The sequence below is a fragment of the Rhopalosiphum padi genome, chromosome 4 (assembly GCF_020882245.1).
Source record: "Rhopalosiphum padi isolate XX-2018 chromosome 4, ASM2088224v1, whole genome shotgun sequence".
Taxonomy (NCBI): Eukaryota; Metazoa; Arthropoda; class Insecta; order Hemiptera; family Aphididae; genus Rhopalosiphum; species Rhopalosiphum padi.
The window spans coordinates 28,287,760-28,308,501 of NC_083600.1; the positions used below are offsets into that span (position 1 = coordinate 28,287,760).

Genomic DNA, 20,742 nt, shown 5'->3' on the forward strand with positions numbered 1-20,742 from the left:
TGACGAGTTCGGCCGTCGTCGGGACCGTCGTACCAGTCTGCCTTGCTCCGTGGCGTTAGCAATAATAATTAGCGAGCATGGCGACCGCACAGTGATAAAAAAATAAGAATTTTATATTTAAAAACGAAAAATTAATTTAAAATAAAATAAAAAAAAAAAAATAAAGAAAAAAACCATCCATTGCCATCGTGCGTGGCGCTTGAAGCACGTCATATCGTCATAGAGGTGAGTTCGAACGTCCAATAATTATTTACCTGTATCGTCTTTATATTAATATGTTGTATGTGTATGTATGTATGTATAATTATATGTCGACTTCGTTATTGTTATTAGTTATTACTTAAATTGTAGGTACATGGCGTAAACTTTTGCAATAGCTCATCGTTAACCGATCGCGGGTTAGCTACCTTTACGGCCGCCTTTTACTGGACGCCGAAGTCCTTAAAAATATTTTGGTTTTTCGTACATCTTTTAACTCGTTTGATAGTTTGACTATAAGATATAATGTGTTTTATAATACCCGTGTAATTTTCTTAAACAGAAATTTGATTAGACAATACGAGTATATGGTAATACACGAGTCATGCTCCAAGTTAGGTTAGGTTAGGTTAGGTTAGGACGGCTAGATCCATTGAGCCTTGGAACATCAGACACTTAGTTAGTTATTTTATTTACTAAAATTTCAACCATTATCTTTAACAAAATTAAATTACTATTTTTATAGTTGTATATTTAATTGTTTAAACATTTATTTTTTAAATTTAAAATAATAATTAAAAAATATGAAGACTTGCAAAACAATTATCCATATAATATGATAATATTATTATGAATGATATTTTTACTATAGTACTCATAACCGGAATTATTGTTATGACACTATTATTAGATATTGTTATTTAATGCGAATATATCAAAAACACTATCTCAATTCGTAATTCAATATAATTTAATAGCATAGTAAAACCTTAACATAAATTAAATTGTTAACAACTACTATACTCATTTATTTAAAAAGTCTATCACATTATTGTATATCAATGTATTTTATATTTATCATTTATTATTTTTTAGTTGTATGACCATTATTTATTTTGTTTTTTTTTTAAATTTCTTTTGAATGTGTACAATAAAAAACATTTTGCAGACAGACATGGGTACCGCAATCGTGCGTCCTCCACACACCACTCTCGATCAGGGCTTGGATATTGATATCCAAAATGGCATAATGTAAGAATACACATTTTAGGTTATGCGTTATAAAATACTATACCGCAAACAACATAATGTACACGGCTATCGATAAATTACATTTCAACTGGTTCAATTTGAAATGCAGTGGCGTATAATTAATAGACAATTTTTTTTTTATAAATATATACACCAAACGATTCAATCATAAAACGATTAAAAACAATATTGAGTAACAATGATGACCTTAGTTATTCAATGTTATTAATTTCAAAGATATAAAGTAGTAAAATTTAAATTATCCAAATCCAAACGTAATCTACACCTGACTGATATGTTATATAAAAAATATGGAAATTGTAACACGATGTATAAAAATATGTAATATATCTTACTATTTATCTATATATACAAAATATCTAATATATTCTATATAAATATGAAAATTTTTATATTGGCAGTAGAATAGAATATTATTTTGGTTTTTATCGGATACATTTATAACCGTTATCCATTTCATTGATATCTATTGAGCCTTTATCTACACTAAACATGCTGAAGCTTTTTACTTGTAGAATTTACTAATTGATTTAATTTAATAATTTTAAATTATATAATTTTGCTAGGTAATTAAAATAAGATTCTGCTGTATAGTTAAGTCGATTTATTTTTATACAAATGAAGATGTTTAGAACAATGATAATCCACTATATAAATTCGGTTTTGGATTCAACTATTTCAGACAATTATAAATACTTTGAAAAATTATGTAAATATTAGTTTTAATAAAATCGTATGTGGAAGATATAATTGGTTGGTACAAATGTACAATATTATAAACGTCAAGATAAAAAATTAATTCTTTACTTCTGAATTATTTAACGTGTCATTAATTTAGCAAGTCGATAATAAGCTGCAAGAACTTATTTCAATTTTCCATAAAAGGCTTGATGTTTAATAATATAATAAGATTTTTATACTTTAGGATGGTAAAATATTAAGATAAATGGTAATTCGTCATTCGAGTTCATATATGAACTATATATATATTTTATAATTCTGTAACAAATTAACATGACATTATTAATAAATTCTTGAACGAATTGAGTGCTTGTATAATGCTTAAGATCTAAAAGTTTGTCGTTCCATAGTTGTTAATTACTATCAATTTTCTTAGAATAGAATTCAAATTATATAATACAAGTATCTAGTTAACGTTTAAAAAGTACGCATTAGAAGTAATGATGTTAAGTATTCGGTTATATTATTAATACTGTAATGCCTATGCGGGCCATATTTGTTAAGAAATAAGGGTTATTATTAAAAAATATATTATTGTTCCCGCATTATCGATTCTGATGCATATTTAATGCCGTAAAATATACTACATATTTTCATTCACAAAACATTTCAAATGTATATTTAAGTTGTGCGTGATATATTGTATTTATTTGTACAGATAATTTTCGTTGAATTATATAACATAATTTGTGTTTGCTGAACAAGAATACATGATGGGGGCTATCATTGTAAATAATTTAAATGTCTTTTTCAATTTTTATTCATTTGATAATAATAATTATCATAGAAAACACGGTTATTTCTTTTAAGAAAATCAACAGTAGATGTTTAGACGTGATATACATGCACATTGTACATACATGGAATTGTTTTATTTAAAACAGTTTTAAATCTATTAACTTTTTGTAAAAGTTCATAATATTATAATAAAAAAATAACTCAAAATCAAATACACTGAATATTGCATATAAAATATTTGTTTTTCATAAAAGAAACCATATTTAAACATTGAATTTTTAATTATCAAGTACATACTATGTGTATTAAATCTAAAGTGTTTGGTTGTTCGGATATCTTAAGTGGGTCTCTTTAGAATTTAGATCTTTTTCTTTAGTTCAGCCCTTAAATTGCCACTAACTTATCAAATTTAGAACGGGTTTAAAAATAATGGTCAGACGTGCAATATGGTATGTTTATGGGTAGCCTATGTCAAGGGGAGGGGGGCTGAAAATTTAATGATATTACTAATAAATATATTTTAAATACCAAACAATTTTAGAAAAGACTATTGAGTAAATATAAATAACACAACAAATTCAATTAAATACATTTTTTATTTTTTAACATTTAAAAAAGTCTTAAACACTCGAAATCTCTTTGTTAAATGTAAGTAAATAGGTATGAAAAAAACGGAAGATACCACAAAAAGGTAATATACGAATTTATAATAATAAATTATATTTATGGAACGTATCAAAATCTCGGTAAAGATTTTTGGGCATCGCGAATAAACTTTAAAAATAGGGACATCTTGACATTGTCTAGGAGTTCATATTATAGCCACACCTAACATATAGGAAACTCAAGGTATAATTTATAACTGTACGTCAGAATTCATAATAGTAATTAGCGAATAGATAGAAACTAATAGGAAGCTAGCTATAAGCTATTAAGTTAGTGTTGCCATGAAGTCCCTGTTTTGAATATTGCGTCTTGTTGTCCCGACAAAGTGGGACCGTTAGTTGTTCCAAAATCAAACTTAAAAAATTAATATTAATAACAAGTTAATAGTTTATCTTTTGTTAAATATTTCTAGTAAAAAAAAAAAATGTTTTGCTAAATGATAATATAACCAAGTTGATTACTTGATATAAATAATGTCATTGTTTTAAAATTATTTTCCCGGCTTGGTGACGACCATTATTGATGAATACGGTCACTGTTTTAGCGTTCCTGTAGGACATTTTTTTTGTCAATTAATAATGCCGATTTATAACATTGAGTAAATTTTTTTCATATAAACGTATGTCGTATATGACCATTGTGCATACTACTCTAGTTAGTGTCGAAAAAATATATTAGAGCTGATGATTAACCGCGGAAGAGCGGTAAGATATTGTTTCATGAGCATTAATTAATATATACAAAAATGTTTGTCCTGGTTTAAGCAAAACATATCATAAAAAAACACTATACTAGGAGGTGTATATTATGTGAATATTGTGTGTGTGTATGTACTATGTAGTAATAAAATAACAATAAAACCTTTGTTTGGCTTTTTATTCGATTTTTATTTTAGTTACCTTACTCTCCACAGAATCGAATCTAAAAACTATTTTAAAAAGTTTTCTCAGTAAAATAATAACTGAAAAAGTGTAATTTTTAACATTTTCGGTATTGAGTTTGTAAGAGAGAGAGAGAGAAAGAGAGAGAACACATCTCTCACGGGTACGAGTGGAACGACGCGACGACCTCTTAAAACGTGATATCTGAATAATAATTATTAATTAGTATATCACCATTATAAGTTGTACATTTTGTCGGATCATATACATTTTTTAGAGTCTGTGATAGAAAGCCACACTTAAATGTGAGTCACCCTACATAAATGTCGATCACTGTTATTTGTAACATGTCTGGAATGAAGCTTGTTTTACTATAATTATTATTGTTACTTGTTAATGTCTATAAAAATAAATTATAATTATATTATGATTTTTAAGATACATTAATAAAATAGTGGTATAAATATAGACCTAATATATTGCACATTTTAATTGATACTATTTAATTTTAATATTTAAAAGGCCATAATTAAAAATGTATCATTTAATAACTAAAAATATTACATCTGGATTATAAAATAACATACAAAAATAATATTGTAAAATTAATAAACGTCGAAATAATTAAACGTTACACACATCTATAATATTACATATCTGTTTTCTAAGATGTTTAGTCAATATTTTGGATATAGTTACTTAATTTGGTACTAACTAATTTTAACTAAATAAACGATTGTCTTTGGATGTAGTTTTAAATCTAATAAAATATCTGATAATATGATAGATAATTGATTAGGATTAATTTTAAAACATAATAATGCATACCGTACTAATTATAACAACGAAAGTTCTCTAATTCGGGTGATAAAATATTCCACAATAGCGAATCAACGTCTTTATATAAGTTCTGCTTGTACTTTATAGATGACTAATTATATATAAGCTTTACTTTTAAAAATATAAACTTTTATATACCGTTTGTATTGATTTAACAATGTGTTTTTTTTTTACATAATTATTTTTATATAATTTTTAAAACTTTATTTTGCCTGTTATTCATCTTTTTCAGCAGTAAAAAGGCAACAATTTTTAACTTTTAGTGTCGTTTCTGATGACAAATTTAATGTAGTTAGTATTGATTATTATAATAAATTGATTGGTTACTAACTTGATAACTGTATTTTTAGTATTTTAGAAATTCGTTTTATTAACAATTTTTTGATTTATTTTATTTCTAATATAAAAACGAATGTAAACAATACTAAATATGTTATGATATGTATAAACATAATTAATAAAATGATAACTAACTGCTTTAGATTTCTACGGTATCCGTATTAGTAGTACTTTTAGGTATTGGGAAAAACAAAAAAAAAAAAAAATATGGAAAAACGGGAATATTTCAAAAACCATTTTTCTACAAAATTTGTTTATTAGTTAAAAAATGAATAACCATATACATGACATTTTTACGGAAATTTTATAATGTATATTTAAATATTTTTTTAAATAACATAAAATATTGAATTGTTTTGTTATTTTTAGTTTTTTGAAATTTTTATTTTTTGAAACTGTTTTGTATGAAGTATGTATGATGTTTTTTTTTGTTATAAAATCTTGAAAAATGTATATGTTATTTTTACAATAATTAAAGAAATATTTAAATTACGTAGTCACTATTTTTTACGATTTCGTTCAAATCACAAAAATAAATCAATTATTTTGTAGTTAAGAATGCATAACATTTTCAATTTGAATAACTATGGATTATTAATTTAATTCAATTAAAGTTCCTCATAAATTGTTTTTCAGAAACATATAAATCTTGAAAATATATATTATGTGCAATTTTTTTTATACATTTATAGCTCAAATTTTTATGAAATTGGATATTTAAACGTAAAATAAAGATTTTTGTAATTTTCTTGTAATTTAAAAATATTATTCGTAGAAACATGAAACTTTTAGGCACTACGTAAAGCGGTTTCCTGGGATTTTTTATTTAGAATATCATATCATATTGGAGTAAACAGAGTGAACATTTATGAGAATATAATAATACTTCTTTAAAAATGAATTCAAATAGATATTTTTACGTATTTTGTTCAATATCAATTTTCTTAACCATTTTATTTGTTATTTATTCAAAACATTTCGAATACTTCATCTCAAATGTATTCAAAATTGTATTTTAACATAATAAAAGTATTTAATTTATTATAATCGAAACATTTATAACATAATTATTATTCGATGTTATATCTTATATGTTTATAATATATAGGTAATATAGTTAATATATTTAATACCTATCCATGCAATATAGCACAATCCTATAAAATTCTATTTTTAATCAGGTTCTGACCGATGTCGTACTTATAAGGTTTCTGAACGAAATTAATAAAACAATAATGAATAAAAAGAAAAGAAAATCAATGTCTACAATTATACTAGTTCAGAGAATCGATTGGTTGATATACTTATATAGCTGAACTGATCAAAAAAACAGCTTTAAAATTGTCTGTAGAATTATTTTATGTCTTGAACATCAATATTGTTTTACAACCAACTCCACACAATAGTAATACTTTTATCTACACATTCTTAGACAACTCATTTATAGGGTATATAATACAGTAGTTTGAAATTAAATCTTCTGAGTATAATTCTTCTAATACCATCATCGTTTCCCATCGGAAATGCTTCGTTGTCTTTAAAGCGAGCATTGAAACACGTCGTCTAGAGACGTTTCCAGGACGCTATTAATTGTTAACTCTGTGTGTTTTTTTTTTGAAACATTACACTCATTATTCGCTATACGATATATATTTTTTGGTGTTTTTATTCACATTCAGTCTACCAAATCAGAGTAATACGTTTTAGATTTAAAACTTAGGTTTGTGATTTTTGATCGATGACGGATAATAAACCGTTACTAGCCTTAACTACAATACATTTTATTTTCATTTGTTTTTTTTTTCATTTAAAGTGAAAATTTCTTATTATTTTTAATTGTATACGTTGTTTGATAGTTATTTCTTCAGAGAATATAATAATATTATAGAAATAAATGAAAAATGTTTGTATTTTATATGAGATGGAAAATAAATACCTATTTTTTCCCTAAAATCTGAGCCAATAGTGTTGTATTTTCAAAATATATTTTACAATATTACTTTATATGGGCAATGGATTATTAGCAAAAAAAGGAAACTTTTGGGATATTAGATTTTTATTTTTTATAAATCTATTTGCGTCTTTTTTTTTATGTTGTCAATGATCCATATAATGGTTTTTTCATACATAATACATTTTAGTACATTTTTTTTTTAAAAGTATGTCTGAGCGCTTTTGATTGGTATTAAAACCGAAAAGACTTTTTGTTGGTTACGTATTTTGATTATCCAAAAATAGAGAAAATATTCAGTTTCAAAGTTTTTTTTAAATTAATTTCTTTTATCCTGATTTTTTGCTATCTATTTTATTTTTTAGGATTTACGCAGCTATTAAAAACGAACAGACACATAATTATGTAGAGATTTTACTGAATTTTATTTATGGTCAAACTGAAATATAATTTGTTCGATTTGTTTTGTTTTATCGAGGTTTAGGTTTATATTTTTGATCGGGTTTTGTAAGGATTTGGATTTTATTAATTTTTTTGTTAAGTAAGAATTATAACGGATTATTGTATAAATACATAAACCTAACCTAATCGTTAGACACTTATACGGCTTATGTATTTACGGTCTACTTGTGGTTTTGTAGTAGGGTTACAATCCCTGTTTTTTATATTATTTGGCCACATTTAGGTATACGAATACTAATATAATAATTTATATACTATACATTTGGAAATAAACTGCTTATTTATTTTGGCGAGAAATTTACAATAGATATTGGCTTGGATTTTATAATAAAAACCTATGCATATTTAAATTGAATAAAACAGTATATGTGTTGATGTTTTAATTGTCATGTATTTTTAAGTAAGAAATAAATTCCTTAAAAATGTAATGATTTTAATGTTTTTATTAATGGAAATAAATGTGTATAATACATTGAAATAATGTACTTACACATAGCAATATACGCATGTGGGTACAAACGTAGAAAAATCTTTTTTAAACACATCAATAATTAAAGCATAAACATATTAAAATAAAATTATCATGTAAGGTACATTCAACATAACACACGTATTCATACATTTCATATACGTTGGTCAGGGTATATGTCGTGTTAACTTTGCATTACAATTAGGGCAAATAAAACTACACAATCATAATAAAGTAAAATTATGTCCGATAAGAATTATATGTAGTCATTACATTAGGTACCCTTTTTTATGCAGCTGTAGTATATAATATTCTTTTAAACCTTTTTTCCGATAAAATAAATTTATTTTATTTGGTAAATAAATTATCCAAATATTGTTGAGATATTTTTTATATTATTATACATAGGCATTGTGAATATCATGTAAAAAAATTGTGACTTCGAATAATTGTATATCTGAATAATTTATATTATCATCAAATTGCATCTAATTAAAACGTTGTAACTATTTAAAATTAAAATTAGGATAATTTGTTTTTTTTTTTAAAGAATATATAAAAAAACAACTAATATGTATTTATATTCTTTTTTTTTTTAAGTATTATCATTTTTATTGAGGGAATCCAAATCATTAATTGCATATAATTGTATATAATATTATATAAACTAACGCACTAACTATTTTATGATAAATTTAAATTGGTTCAAGTACTCATACATGATATATACACAAAATGTTAACATATTTGTTTATTATTTTTATATTTAGGGGAGCTTGGATCTATTTTAAATGTTCCTGTCCAAGATCGAATCAAACAATCGGACTGATGTGCAGCCTAGGGTTCAAAACACGAAATAGTCCATCGCAGAAAACGTCATTGCGTTGGGGCGATTGTTGTCCGCTGTTTTAAGCCAACTGCACTAAAAGCCTAAAGAGAACTAAAATCGGCTTACATTTATTTTTATTTTTGTAACTACGAGCCAAGTTTTCCGTTTCATAAGAGTTACCTTTACTAATCTGTTAACAAAAAGTATTTCGATATACATATCCTATATTTGTTTAAACTTTGTTAAATACATTTTTATTGATATATTTTTGTTGTGTTGAAAAAATAAAAAATACCTAACAAAAGCAATTCGTTGGTGATATTGTTACCGGAAATGTGTTATTAAAAGCTGAACCAGAGAGTACTATTTGAACACAAAAACGAAAACAGTCGTTCAGAGGACAATTTAATTACATAGAAAACCACTCGTCCAATAAATCCATCCGTGAGTGTTAATCGGTTAACCCGAATAATCGTTTATTATACGATATAATAAACCAGGTACAAAAATTCGCATACAATATTATGATCGTTTTAACGTTGCAATTGTAGACGATGAACGTCGTGGGTATCATATCCATAGTTTTCTTCTATTGCCTAATCCTGTCGGTCGGACTATGGGCCGGCAAGAAGAAACACACCGGGAACTCGGAGGAAGAAGTAATGTTGGCTGGCAGAAACATTGGACTTTTCGTCGGAATATTTACGATGACAGGTGAGGTTTTTGCTTGCTATAATCAAAAAGTATTATAAAATAAACAGGACGATTTTTTTTTTCTTTATCGCAATACCGCGTGTCCGGGTATTATACGATTTAACTTTTTAAATTATTATTTATTAAGAGTACATGCTTTTCTACACTATTCTGTGGTTCAAATATGATTGACTTTAACAATTATTTTTAATAGTATAATATTTAATATCCGAATAAAATATTGACCAGTAAACTATAGCGATGAAAAAAAAAAATGAAAACTGCACATTTATTATTTATACGAGTGTATAACCTAACGATCTAACGTGTGCTATTTACACACTGTCCACGTTTCAGCAACCTGGGTCGGTGGTGGATATATTAACGGGACGGCCGAAGCGATTTACACGTCAGGGCTGTTATGGTGTCAAGCTCCGTTCGGATATGCTCTAAGTTTGGTCTTCGGTAAGTAATACATTTTAGATGCAGTATTTTAATGATATGCTTTTGCAATAATTATCATATTTATACGTTGTTCATGAAACTAACTATATTATGTACCCAAAAGTATTATATTATCCGTTATCACTTTATTTATAAAAGGTCTTCAACCCTCAATATTATGCATAGAATCTATGATGCTTTACCATATATAGTTAAAGAAATTACTCTGGTTTGACAATTTATTCAAATTTATAGTGATATTAGTGTGCCAAATACTATTTAACTGTTCTATCTATTTTAATCAATGTTGCGTTAATACTCGATAAAATATTATCTCATTTAAGTTGATCGTATAAGAGTTTAAAGTTTCTAGGGTGATTATATAAATTTGCTTTTACACATTATGCATAGTTGGTTCGTATAGATATATATTTAAATCGAATAAAAAACAAACAATTTGATTACCCGTTTCATTATACTTAAGTCCAGTAAAATGTATTATTGGAATGCCAATATGCTGTACAATATAGTGTGATGATTAGAATATTTATGATAAAATTGTATATATAAAAAAAATCAGGTGGAATATTTTTCGCCGATCCGATGCGCAGACAAGGGTATGTCACCATGTTGGATCCGCTTCAAGATTGTTTCGGAGAGCGTATGGGAGGATTGCTGTTTTTACCAGCTCTGTGCGGTGAAGTGTTTTGGTCCGCCGGAATATTGTCTGCTTTGGGTACGTATATCGTATAACAGTTTATTAAAATATTAAATATTTAAAAGTGCACGTTGCACGTTATTTGTATGGGTTATGTATGTAAACGTTTAGGTATTGATGTACGTTATTTTCTGATATCGTTTCATCTATTATACATATATTACAGGAGCTACGTTGAGCGTGATCATCGAATTGGACCAGGCTACTAGTGTGATTTTGAGTTGTTGCATTGCCGTTTTCTACACCATTTTTGGAGGACTGGCCAGTGTTGCCTACACAGATGTCATTCAACTGTTCGCCATATTCATTGGACTGGTATGACACATCAATATTTTATTTTAACATAAAAATGATAACACCAAAAATATAGCTTATATATAATAGATTTAATATAACAGTAGCGATCAAAGTTTTTGGTTTTATCCAATGAATATAATATTATGCAAATTTAAATTATACGTTCTTCATAAAAAAACTATTTTTTGTTCATTAGTTTGCCCACTAATTTAATATGGTATATATAATTTACAATATAAGCTACAAAGTTTTATGTATTGGAAACTGTTTGCTCTCCTAATGATTACTCTTCTGTTCAAAAAGCTATACATCTATCTTCTCTATCAGATTGAAGACGAGATACTTATTTAAACTTTCAAAGAAAATTTCAAGCAGATAATATTGATTCCCGTACATTGTTTTCCAATATTTATTTCAGATTTTTCTCTCGTCCAACGATAACCAATTTTCTTTTCTATGTTCCCTTTTGCTTTCCTAATTATTTAGTAGACTCACTATGAAACTAGAAAATAAGGAGTTTGGATCCTGAATATTCTTTTTGAATTTTAAATTATTAGCTAAGTCTTATTGTTTACTTCATACATTTTACCTTTTATTATGGTTATATTGTTTCATTGGGCTTCTACCTGTACAGTTATAAATATGTATGCAAATAAATAAATATAATGTCGAAAATGTTGCACTTGCACGAATATAATAAAAAAACTTATAATTGTTATGATAATTGTTATAGTGGTTGAGTGTGCCGTTTGCGTGGTATAACAAGAAAGTAGATTTTAACAAGCCCGGTTTGGATATGGTCGGAGAGATTCAGGGAAAGGATTTGTTAAGTTACATAGATTACGCTTTGCTCTTGGTGTTCGGCGGAATCCCGTGGCAAGTCTATTTCCAGAGGGTGTTGTCCAGTAAATCTGCTGCACAAGCCCAGATACTCTCATTTGTCGCTGCTTTTGGATGTTTCATCATGGCAATACCACCGGTAATCATTGGAATGGTAGCAAGGGCTACAGGTGTGTATATTTAATTCAATACAATTTTAAATGTCAGTATAGTTGACTGAACAGTACAATGTAGTATCGATAAATGTTTATGCTGACTATTGATTTGACTACAGCATGAAAGATAATTAAATTTTAGTGTTAAATTACTTAATTAACTTAATTTAAAAACTAGAGATTAGCTGAACTTTAATTTTGCACTAATTCGAACAGCTCAAATTTCATAAAATTCAATGTATTCGGGGGTTCAAAGAGTCTAAGACTCATTACCCATTAACCCTATTAAAAATTAAAAACAATTAGTTAAAATATATAATTTTATCCGTTTGTGCTATAACTACAATCGTTTATTTTTATTTTGTAAACAGACGTAAACCTTAACAGACGAACTTTAGGTAGCATTTAAATTTTTGCACATTGTTGTATTCGAGTATTCGATCTTAGATAACGTGTTCCTTGTTTATTAATGTCGTTGAGTCATAATATAAAAAAAAATGTATCACTTTTTATATTATTTAATCGTTTTGTTTATTTTGTAAATAATAATAAAAAAAACAATGATATATCATGATTAGTAAGACATACATTATGTTTTGGCCCACGTATAACAGATTGGAATCAAACACAATACGATGGACCGATGCCAATGACTCAGAAGGAAACTAGCATGGTGTTGCCAATGGTTATGCAGTATTTAACTCCGGATTGGGTGGCGTTCTTCGCATTGGGCGCGATTTCTGCAGCTATAATGTCTTCGGCCGATTCCAGCGTCCTGTCAGCCAGTTCTATGTTTGCGCGAAATATTTATCGAATGTTACTACGACAAAGCGTAAGTTTTACATACACGTATTTTTCAATACATAAATATTATACATTTTAAAAGCATAGATTGTATTTTATACAATATATTAAATTGTATATTGCTGGAGTATTTCGTTTCATAACACCATGCCTAATAATAATATAACGAACACCGTCCGAGCCGAATAATTGGCCAGTACATATGCCTACATATTTTTGCAGCAATTTTCAAATGCCACTACTAAGTTTAACATGATTATTATAAAATAAAATATGTTTATATGAAATACCTATATTTTTACCTATTACAATAATTTATATATATATATATATATATTGTGATCGGATTAAATTCTGAGGGCGATTAGGTTGTAAGAAATATTAAAATACGTGCTATATCGTATATGTATCATGCTAATAATAAAATATCGTTTTAATCATTTTAGGCATCAGAAATGGAGATTGTGTGGGTCATGCGATTATCTATCATAGTCGTCGCTATTTCTGCTACGACTATGGCAATTACTATCCCGTCCATTTACGGCCTGTGGTCTATGTGCTCTGACCTAGTTTACGTTATCCTATTCCCACAGTTAACTATGGTAGTCCATTTCAAACACTATTGCAATACATACGGGTCACTAGCCGCGTACATAGTCGCATTTTACATACGTATAGCTGGCGGCGAACCTCTGTTGGGCTTGTCGCCAATGATATACTTCCCTGGATGGGACGGTAAAAAGCAACTGTTCCCGTTCCGGACCACAGCTATGCTCTGTTCGTTGTTTACACTGGTGTTCGTCTCGTGGTTTACAAAGTGAGTATATTACTATACAATTGTTATTATTGTATAACACGTAGGCACTTCCAATATCCATGATCAGTGCTATACAAGATTTAGAGGGGGGGGGGGAGAGATTACGCGATAAAAATTATTTATTGTAAACACTAAATACCGATTTGACTAACTAAAAATTTCTTTCCGACGTTTTATCCAAAATGTGTTTAGAAATTTCCGATAATTATAAATAAAAACAATATTTGTCATTTTGTTTTTCAATTGTTGCTATATTACACATTTAATATACTTATAGATGGTTGAATAAGTTACTATACTTATCTAAGTATCATACCATAATATAGCCTTATATTAGCCTTATTAGCCTTTTTTTTGTATGCGACATTTATTCATCAGTATGGATAATCGTAAAAAAATTAGTCCTTTTCAACATAATAAATAATAATATGTTGAACGTGCATGAAATTATAGTCCTAATATTTTGTAAAATAAAAATGAAAATAAAAACTGGAACTCGTGAAAAAAAAAATCATCTATTTAATGAAAGTTTAAAGTATTCAAATTTTACAATCTTTACACGTACTACGAATAACATGGTCAGACGGAAAAACCGTTAAAATTACATATTATCATAGTTACGCATAATAAAAATGATTGAATTACGAAAAAAACATTCATAACGTTGTATTTAAATTCTTCGTACTTCAATCCCCGTATATGCATGTCACTCTGTTCATTACATCTAATGCGAATACATCATCATGCTTGAATTTTGCGCCTTCAGGTGGCTGTTTATCAACGGAAAGCTGGCACCACACTACGACTGGTTCCATTGCGTGGTGAACATACCGGAGGATGCGGTGCGTGTCGGAGAGCCGCACGAGGGCGAACAGATGACCACGCTCACGTCGGGTAAGATCGGGAATATAATAAATAATTTATCGTCGTGGATTCGACTTTCGTTTACCGGTGCAGTCGCTTATTCGCATGCTTATTTTGCAGGTCCGATGGGAGCACAGTACGGCGCCGCAGTGACCACCGGTCTGGTCGGCAAGGACGAACGGAACGGCAGAATCAACCCGGCGCTGGATATCAACGACGATGTCACTAATACCACAACCGCGGTTCAGAGGAAAGCCAGCGTCGTGGGAAAGGTGTACAAGCAGGGGTATGAGCAGACGACCACCGGGTTTTGAGTCGGTCGTACCTCGGTTCTGGTAGGATCACGAGTATTATCGTAGTAGCCCTCTATTCGCAATTTATTGTATAACCGAAAACCCTTTAAGTCTAATACAACCATATCATCTATTTATTCGCAACAGTGGACCGACCGCAACACGTTTGGGTACTTATGTGATTGGTACGAATAAAAAACAAAAATACGTATATATCGTACGGATACTATTTCGAGTACTACATATTGAGCATACGACAAATAATTATTAGCTACACAATACACACTATAATTAAACAACACGGTCAAGTACGATTTCGTGCAAAAAGTTATTAAATATATATTTAAAATAAAAAAAATTACCAACTCAGACATACATATATATATATATATGACATTAAATCATTCTCTAATGATACGAAAGATAGTATAAACTGAACTTTCAAAACATTTCAGGAACGAGAAATAATATACTTCAAAATATTTAATAATTAAAGAATATTAATGGACATAATTCCAAGTAGGCATTTAAGTAAAAACTTAAACTTGTATTACTAAATCAAAAAATGAATCTTTTATAATTTTTTGCTTGGGTTATTACTTATTTCATAATAAATCTGGAGTGTACTAATACTGTTAATAATACTGCCATCATAAAATCTTTATGATTCTAAAGTTGATAATTATAAGAGGAAATAACAATAAAAATATAAATTCACATCATAATTTAAGAATGAGAATTGATAGTTATTTATAATTCATTTTTCAACCATTCGTATGAAAAAAAAAAGTTTGAAAATGTTTTGAAATTTTTAACAATTTAGTGTGCTCAACGATAATAGTGCAAAAAAAGTAATTGGAAAATATAAATATGTTCAATCGTATAATTTTACCGATAAATACAACGCTTGGGTACACCATGATGCTCGACAAAATACGTTATGACTTATAGCGTATTATAGAGCTGATGACATATTAAAGATTAAACTATTTATTAACTTATCACGTATTAAATATTTTTCTTTCAAACAATTATTTTTTTGACTTTTGATATGAGATGGTCAATAATTGGTGTTTGGTAATTGGTTAACTACCTATCTCTACCAATAGGAGACACCACAACCATGTTGGCTTTGTATCGTATGACAAATATTTATTCACTCGTCATATCTTTAAAGTTAAAATCTGTACTTGATTTCTTTTATTTATTATACATATTTTTTTTAATTATATTGATTTTTATACATTAAAGTATGCAAATGATGTCATATTAACCATCCTATATTGTGTAAACGTATTGCATTAATGCGTATCCAAATATGTAACGTGTACCTAATCGTTTTTTAAATTGGTTGGTATAAATTTGTTATGTACCCAAATGTGTTGTAATCAATATATCATAATAATATAACTGTGTCCAATTCTGTTGTCCTAAGCTACTATATATCCCTGCGTGGTTTTTTTTCTTAGTGAAATATCATGGGCACTACAACACTTGTTGTTTGACTGTTGTTTAAAAATATAGAATTAGAAATTGAATACCTAATGTATCAGTATTAGAAAACACTGTACCTGTTACACGTTTGAGATCTATAAGGTTATATTATAATATACTTTTATTGTTGATTCTTCCAAAAAAATTAATTAAAATAATAACTAATATTAAATGATAATAATTAAAATAATTATAAAGAATAGAATAAACACGATATATAGGATTATTAAATAAAAACGCCAATTTATAATGGTCTGTAGGAAATAAATTAATTGGCATTTAAATTTAACAAGATAAATTTATATTACACTATGATATTAACGGTTTTTTTTAGTACTAGTATTTTAGAACTCGAATATGTTAATTAATTAATTGATAAAGTTGTTAATGTGATTGTTGAGCTTTTTTTAAAAACGTTTAAATTTAATCAGAGATTTTATGTGCTTTTATGTATATTTTTAAGCGTAAAACTTAAAATTCCACTATTATTGTTATTATCGGGAATTTGTTAAAGGACTTGTACAATGATACATATCATTTTATCTTACTGTTAAGATTGACAATTACATATCATTATATGTATTCAATACATGACTGACCTTTAGAAAAATAGTAAAAATAAAATAAATACATTTTAGAATTATTACATCTTTTATAATTAATAATATTTTACTTGGTGATATTCGGTCGGTTTCATTGTTCATCACAACATAATATTATAATTAAATAATTTTACTGTTGTTTGACTTTCAAATGTTAAATTAAGCCAAATTAGATGAACTAATTTATAGTTGGAAGCGACCGAATCCTCAAATCGATAATTTATATTACAGTTTTAAGTAACATAAACATATCAGCACACAACGAAACATTTTGTTATATTGCAGTTTCGTAATACTTTAAGCCCCCCATTTGTATTTTTTTTTTAGTGAAAAATATACAAAATATTTATACATATTTAAATATATTATTATATATTATGTATATCGTTAAACAGACAGACAATTTAGCGTAATATTTACAAGTAACAAAAAAGTTGTTATATAATATTATAATTATAATAGAATGAAATACTAAAGTGGAATGTATTTACAATGGAATTGTCTAGTCGATATGTAGTTATAAGTAGCATAATACAATTTATGTCATGTTAAAAGCCGATGTTCTTACTGTAATGCGTTGATTAAAAATTGTGGAACATCACAAACTACTTAATTTCATTAAATGCTATAAATATGTAATATTTTTTTTTTATGGCTGATAAAAATTATTCCTTTAAACAGTCTAATGATATTGGCAGACTAGATGGTGAACTGCATCCATGTACGCACACTACCAATTCGTGGTACGGGTTAGAATTTACTCTCAGCCGTACGTGGGTTGCGGCTGTGATTCTGACTGTGGAGCCGCAAATTCGTCAAATCGTATTTGCGTCGGCTGTTGTGTTTGCGACCCAAAGCCCGCTAATTGGGCCTGTGCGCTAGACTGGCCCGGTTTCGCCGTTAAATAGCTGCTAGACGATTGTGACGGTGATCCATTCGGTTGTACCGTAAGCTGCGACGACTGATAGCTTAAGTTCCGACCATTTGGTGCCACAATGGAAGGTGAGTTTACAGACGCGCTGTAAGTTTGTGTTGGCGAAGACGTCGTGAACGTCGGCAATGGAGACTGCGTCGGTCCGCTATACGGGAATTGTAACTGGGAATTTGCTTGCGAGGTCGGCGTTGGAAACGGTATTGATGGAGTATTATAGCTGTATCCTCCTGGTCCTGCTGTGGTCTGCTGTGGTTTAAATTGCACCTGAGTAATCTGAATTTGAGTTGGACTATAACTATATCCTAGCTGAGGTGGTTGTGGTCTTGGTGTACTCGATACCGGAACACCAGTATAAATATAACTGCCTTGTGGCCTTGGTTGGGCTTGTGGCTTGGGAGGGCTATAATTATTTGACGGAGGGGATGTTTGAGGCTGTTGTGGTGTCCCATACGTTGGTTGAGGTGGTGACGATGAGGGAGCTTTTGCATTATTTTGTTGTGTAGCTGGTTGTGGTGGATTGTATGAATAACCGACCTGTTGAGGTATATTTTGAGGTTGTACTTGGGATGTAGTGTAAGTAAAACTGGGCTGCTTGGGTTGCTGTGGCTGTTGTGGCTGTTGATTTGGCCTCGCACTTGGTTGGTTGTAAGAATAACCTTGGAATTGGTTATTTTGTTGCTGAGTAGATGGGGGGCTATAAGAATATCCATTCTGATTTTGTGACGTTCCCAACAATTGATTTGGTGTGTTAAACGATTGTGATGGTATTCCAAAACTGATTGATTGTACTACAGTTGGTTGATTAGATTGAGGAATATTAGTATTGGATGGTTTTGGTTGACCGAAATTTTGTTGAGGAGTTATTGTACTTGGTCCTGGGGAACCATATGATGTTGAAGGTTGAGTAGGCTGTGGCTGTGGAAGTGGCTGTTGCGGTAATCCATAGTTTGGTTGTGGCTGAGGCAATGGTTGTTGCTGCTGCGGATAGTTACAGTTCGGTATTGGTTGTTGCTGTTGGATTGGTGGTCCATAACTAGGTTGTGGTTGTGGTAAAGGTTGTTGTGATGGTGGAGGCCCATAACTTGGTTGTGGTTGCGGCAATGGTTGTTGTTGCTGAGGAGGACTGTAACTTGGTCGGGATTGTGGCAATGGTTGTTGTTGTTGAGGGGGTGGTCCATAATTGGGGCGAGGCTGTTGTTGCGGTGGACCATAATTCGATTGCGGTTGCTGCTGTTGAGGTGGTGGTCCATAGTTTGGCTGTAGGAACGATTGGGGCTGTTGTACTGGTGGACCATAATTTGTCTGTGGAGGTTGCTGTAAGGGAGGACTATAACTTGGCTGTGATTGTGGTAATGGTTGCTGTGGTTGTGGTGGTGGTGGTCCATAACTTGGCTGGGGCTGAGGTGATGGTTGTTGTTGTGGTGGTCTATAACTCGGCTGGGGTTGAGGCGATGGTTGTTGTTGTGGTGGTCCATAACTCGGCTGAGGTTGAGGTGATGATTGTTGTTGTGGTGGAGGTCCATAACTTGGCTGAGGTTGTGGCGATGGTTGTTGTTGTGGTGGTCCATAATTCGGCTGGGGTTGAGGTGATGGTTGTTGTTGTGGTGGAGGTCCATAATTTGGCTGAGGTTGTGGCAATGGTTGTTGTTGTTGAGGAGGTCCATAATTAGATTGTGGTTGTGGTTGTGACACTGGTTGCTGTTGTTGAGGAGGTCCATAATTTGGTTGAGGTTGGGGTTGTGATACTGGTTGTTGTTGTGGAGGAGGGCTATAACTTGGCTGAAATTGAGGTGTGTTGTAACTTTGTTGTGGTCGTTGCTGTGGCTGCTGTTGTTGTGGTGGTCCATAATTAGGCTGTGGTTGAGGCGATGGTTGTTGTTGTGGTGGTCCATAATTCGGCTGGGGTTGAGGTGATGGTTGTTGTTGTTGTGGAGGTCCATAACTTGGTTGGGGCTGAGGCGATGATTGTTGTGGTGGTGGTCCATAACTTGGTTGAGTTTGTGATATTGGTTGTTGTGGTTGTGGTACTGGTGGCTGTGTTTGTGTTGGTGCTCCATAGCTTGGTTGCGGTTGCGTTGCAGGTTGCTGCTGTGTTGGTGTTCCATAGCTTGGTTGCGGTGGTGTTGAAGGTTGCTGTTGTGGTGGCAAGTAACTTTGTTGAGGCCGCTGTTGTGGCTGTTGTTGTGGCTGCTGTTGTGGAGCACTATAACCTTGTATTATCCTTTGTATTTGAGCACTGTAGCTTTGCTGCTGTTGAGGTTGTGAAGAGGTATATACTTGTTGAGATTGTCCATAGTTCTGCAATGACTGCAACTGTGCTTGAGAAGAATCACCTTGGGTGTCTTGTGTGTTAAAATTTTCAAAATCAAAAGATTGTCCATTACCAGCTGTACTAGTTGATATGCTAACTGTTGGTTGACTTTGAAAAGGAGTTTGAAGTGATTGAGTAAACGATGATGCTGAAATAAATATAAAATAATTTCTAATTAGTAGGTTAGGTTAGGCTAGGTTAATTTATATCTATTTTCAATACAATATTTTTTATTTATATATAAAAAAAGTTATCAAAATTATTAATTATTGCGTTACTTCAGAAGTATTGGGCTTATCAAGATAGGTA

At 29.9% G+C, this 20,742-nt stretch overlaps 2 protein-coding genes across 3 annotated transcripts in view; one reads left to right on the plus strand and one right to left on the minus strand.

The window, feature by feature from the left end:
* On the plus strand, positions 1-17,827 carry LOC132931073 (high-affinity choline transporter 1). The gene is made up of 11 exons (XM_060997279.1): positions 1-225; positions 9,109-9,611; positions 9,719-9,881; positions 10,218-10,325; positions 10,885-11,040; positions 11,189-11,337; positions 12,053-12,329; positions 12,929-13,146; positions 13,565-13,935; positions 14,702-14,829; positions 14,920-17,827. The coding sequence occupies exons 3-11, from the start codon at positions 9,722-9,724 to the stop codon at positions 15,111-15,113; spliced, it is 1,761 nt and encodes a 586-aa protein (XP_060853262.1). The 5' UTR covers positions 1-225; positions 9,109-9,611; positions 9,719-9,721; the 3' UTR covers positions 15,114-17,827.
* The window catches only part of LOC132931072 (uncharacterized), an 11,280-nt gene continuing 8,069 nt past the window's right edge, over positions 17,532-20,742 (minus strand). The window contains exons 3-4 of one of the 2 annotated variants that reach the window (XM_060997277.1): positions 19,658-20,581; positions 17,532-19,609 (exon numbers count right to left, since the gene is read on the minus strand). In XM_060997277.1, coding sequence (XP_060853260.1) covers positions 17,952-19,609; positions 19,658-20,581 — 2,582 coding nt within the window. In that variant the 3' untranslated portion in view covers positions 17,532-17,951. Of the gene's footprint in view, positions 20,582-20,742 lie in introns of both variants that reach the window. The other variant, XM_060997276.1, reaches the window with a different exon arrangement.

Excerpts from the sequence above, each read along its gene's own strand:
- LOC132931073 (XM_060997279.1), top strand. The coding sequence starts at position 9,722 with ATGAACGTCGTGGGTATCATATCCATAGTTTTCTTCTATTGCCTAATC. Across the intron at positions 11,041-11,188 it reads CGGAATATTGTCTGCTTTGG|GAGCTACGTTGAGCGTGATC; the intron begins GTACGTATATCG and ends CATATATTACAG. Across the intron at positions 11,338-12,052 it reads TCGCCATATTCATTGGACTG|TGGTTGAGTGTGCCGTTTGC; the intron begins GTATGACACATC and ends TAATTGTTATAG.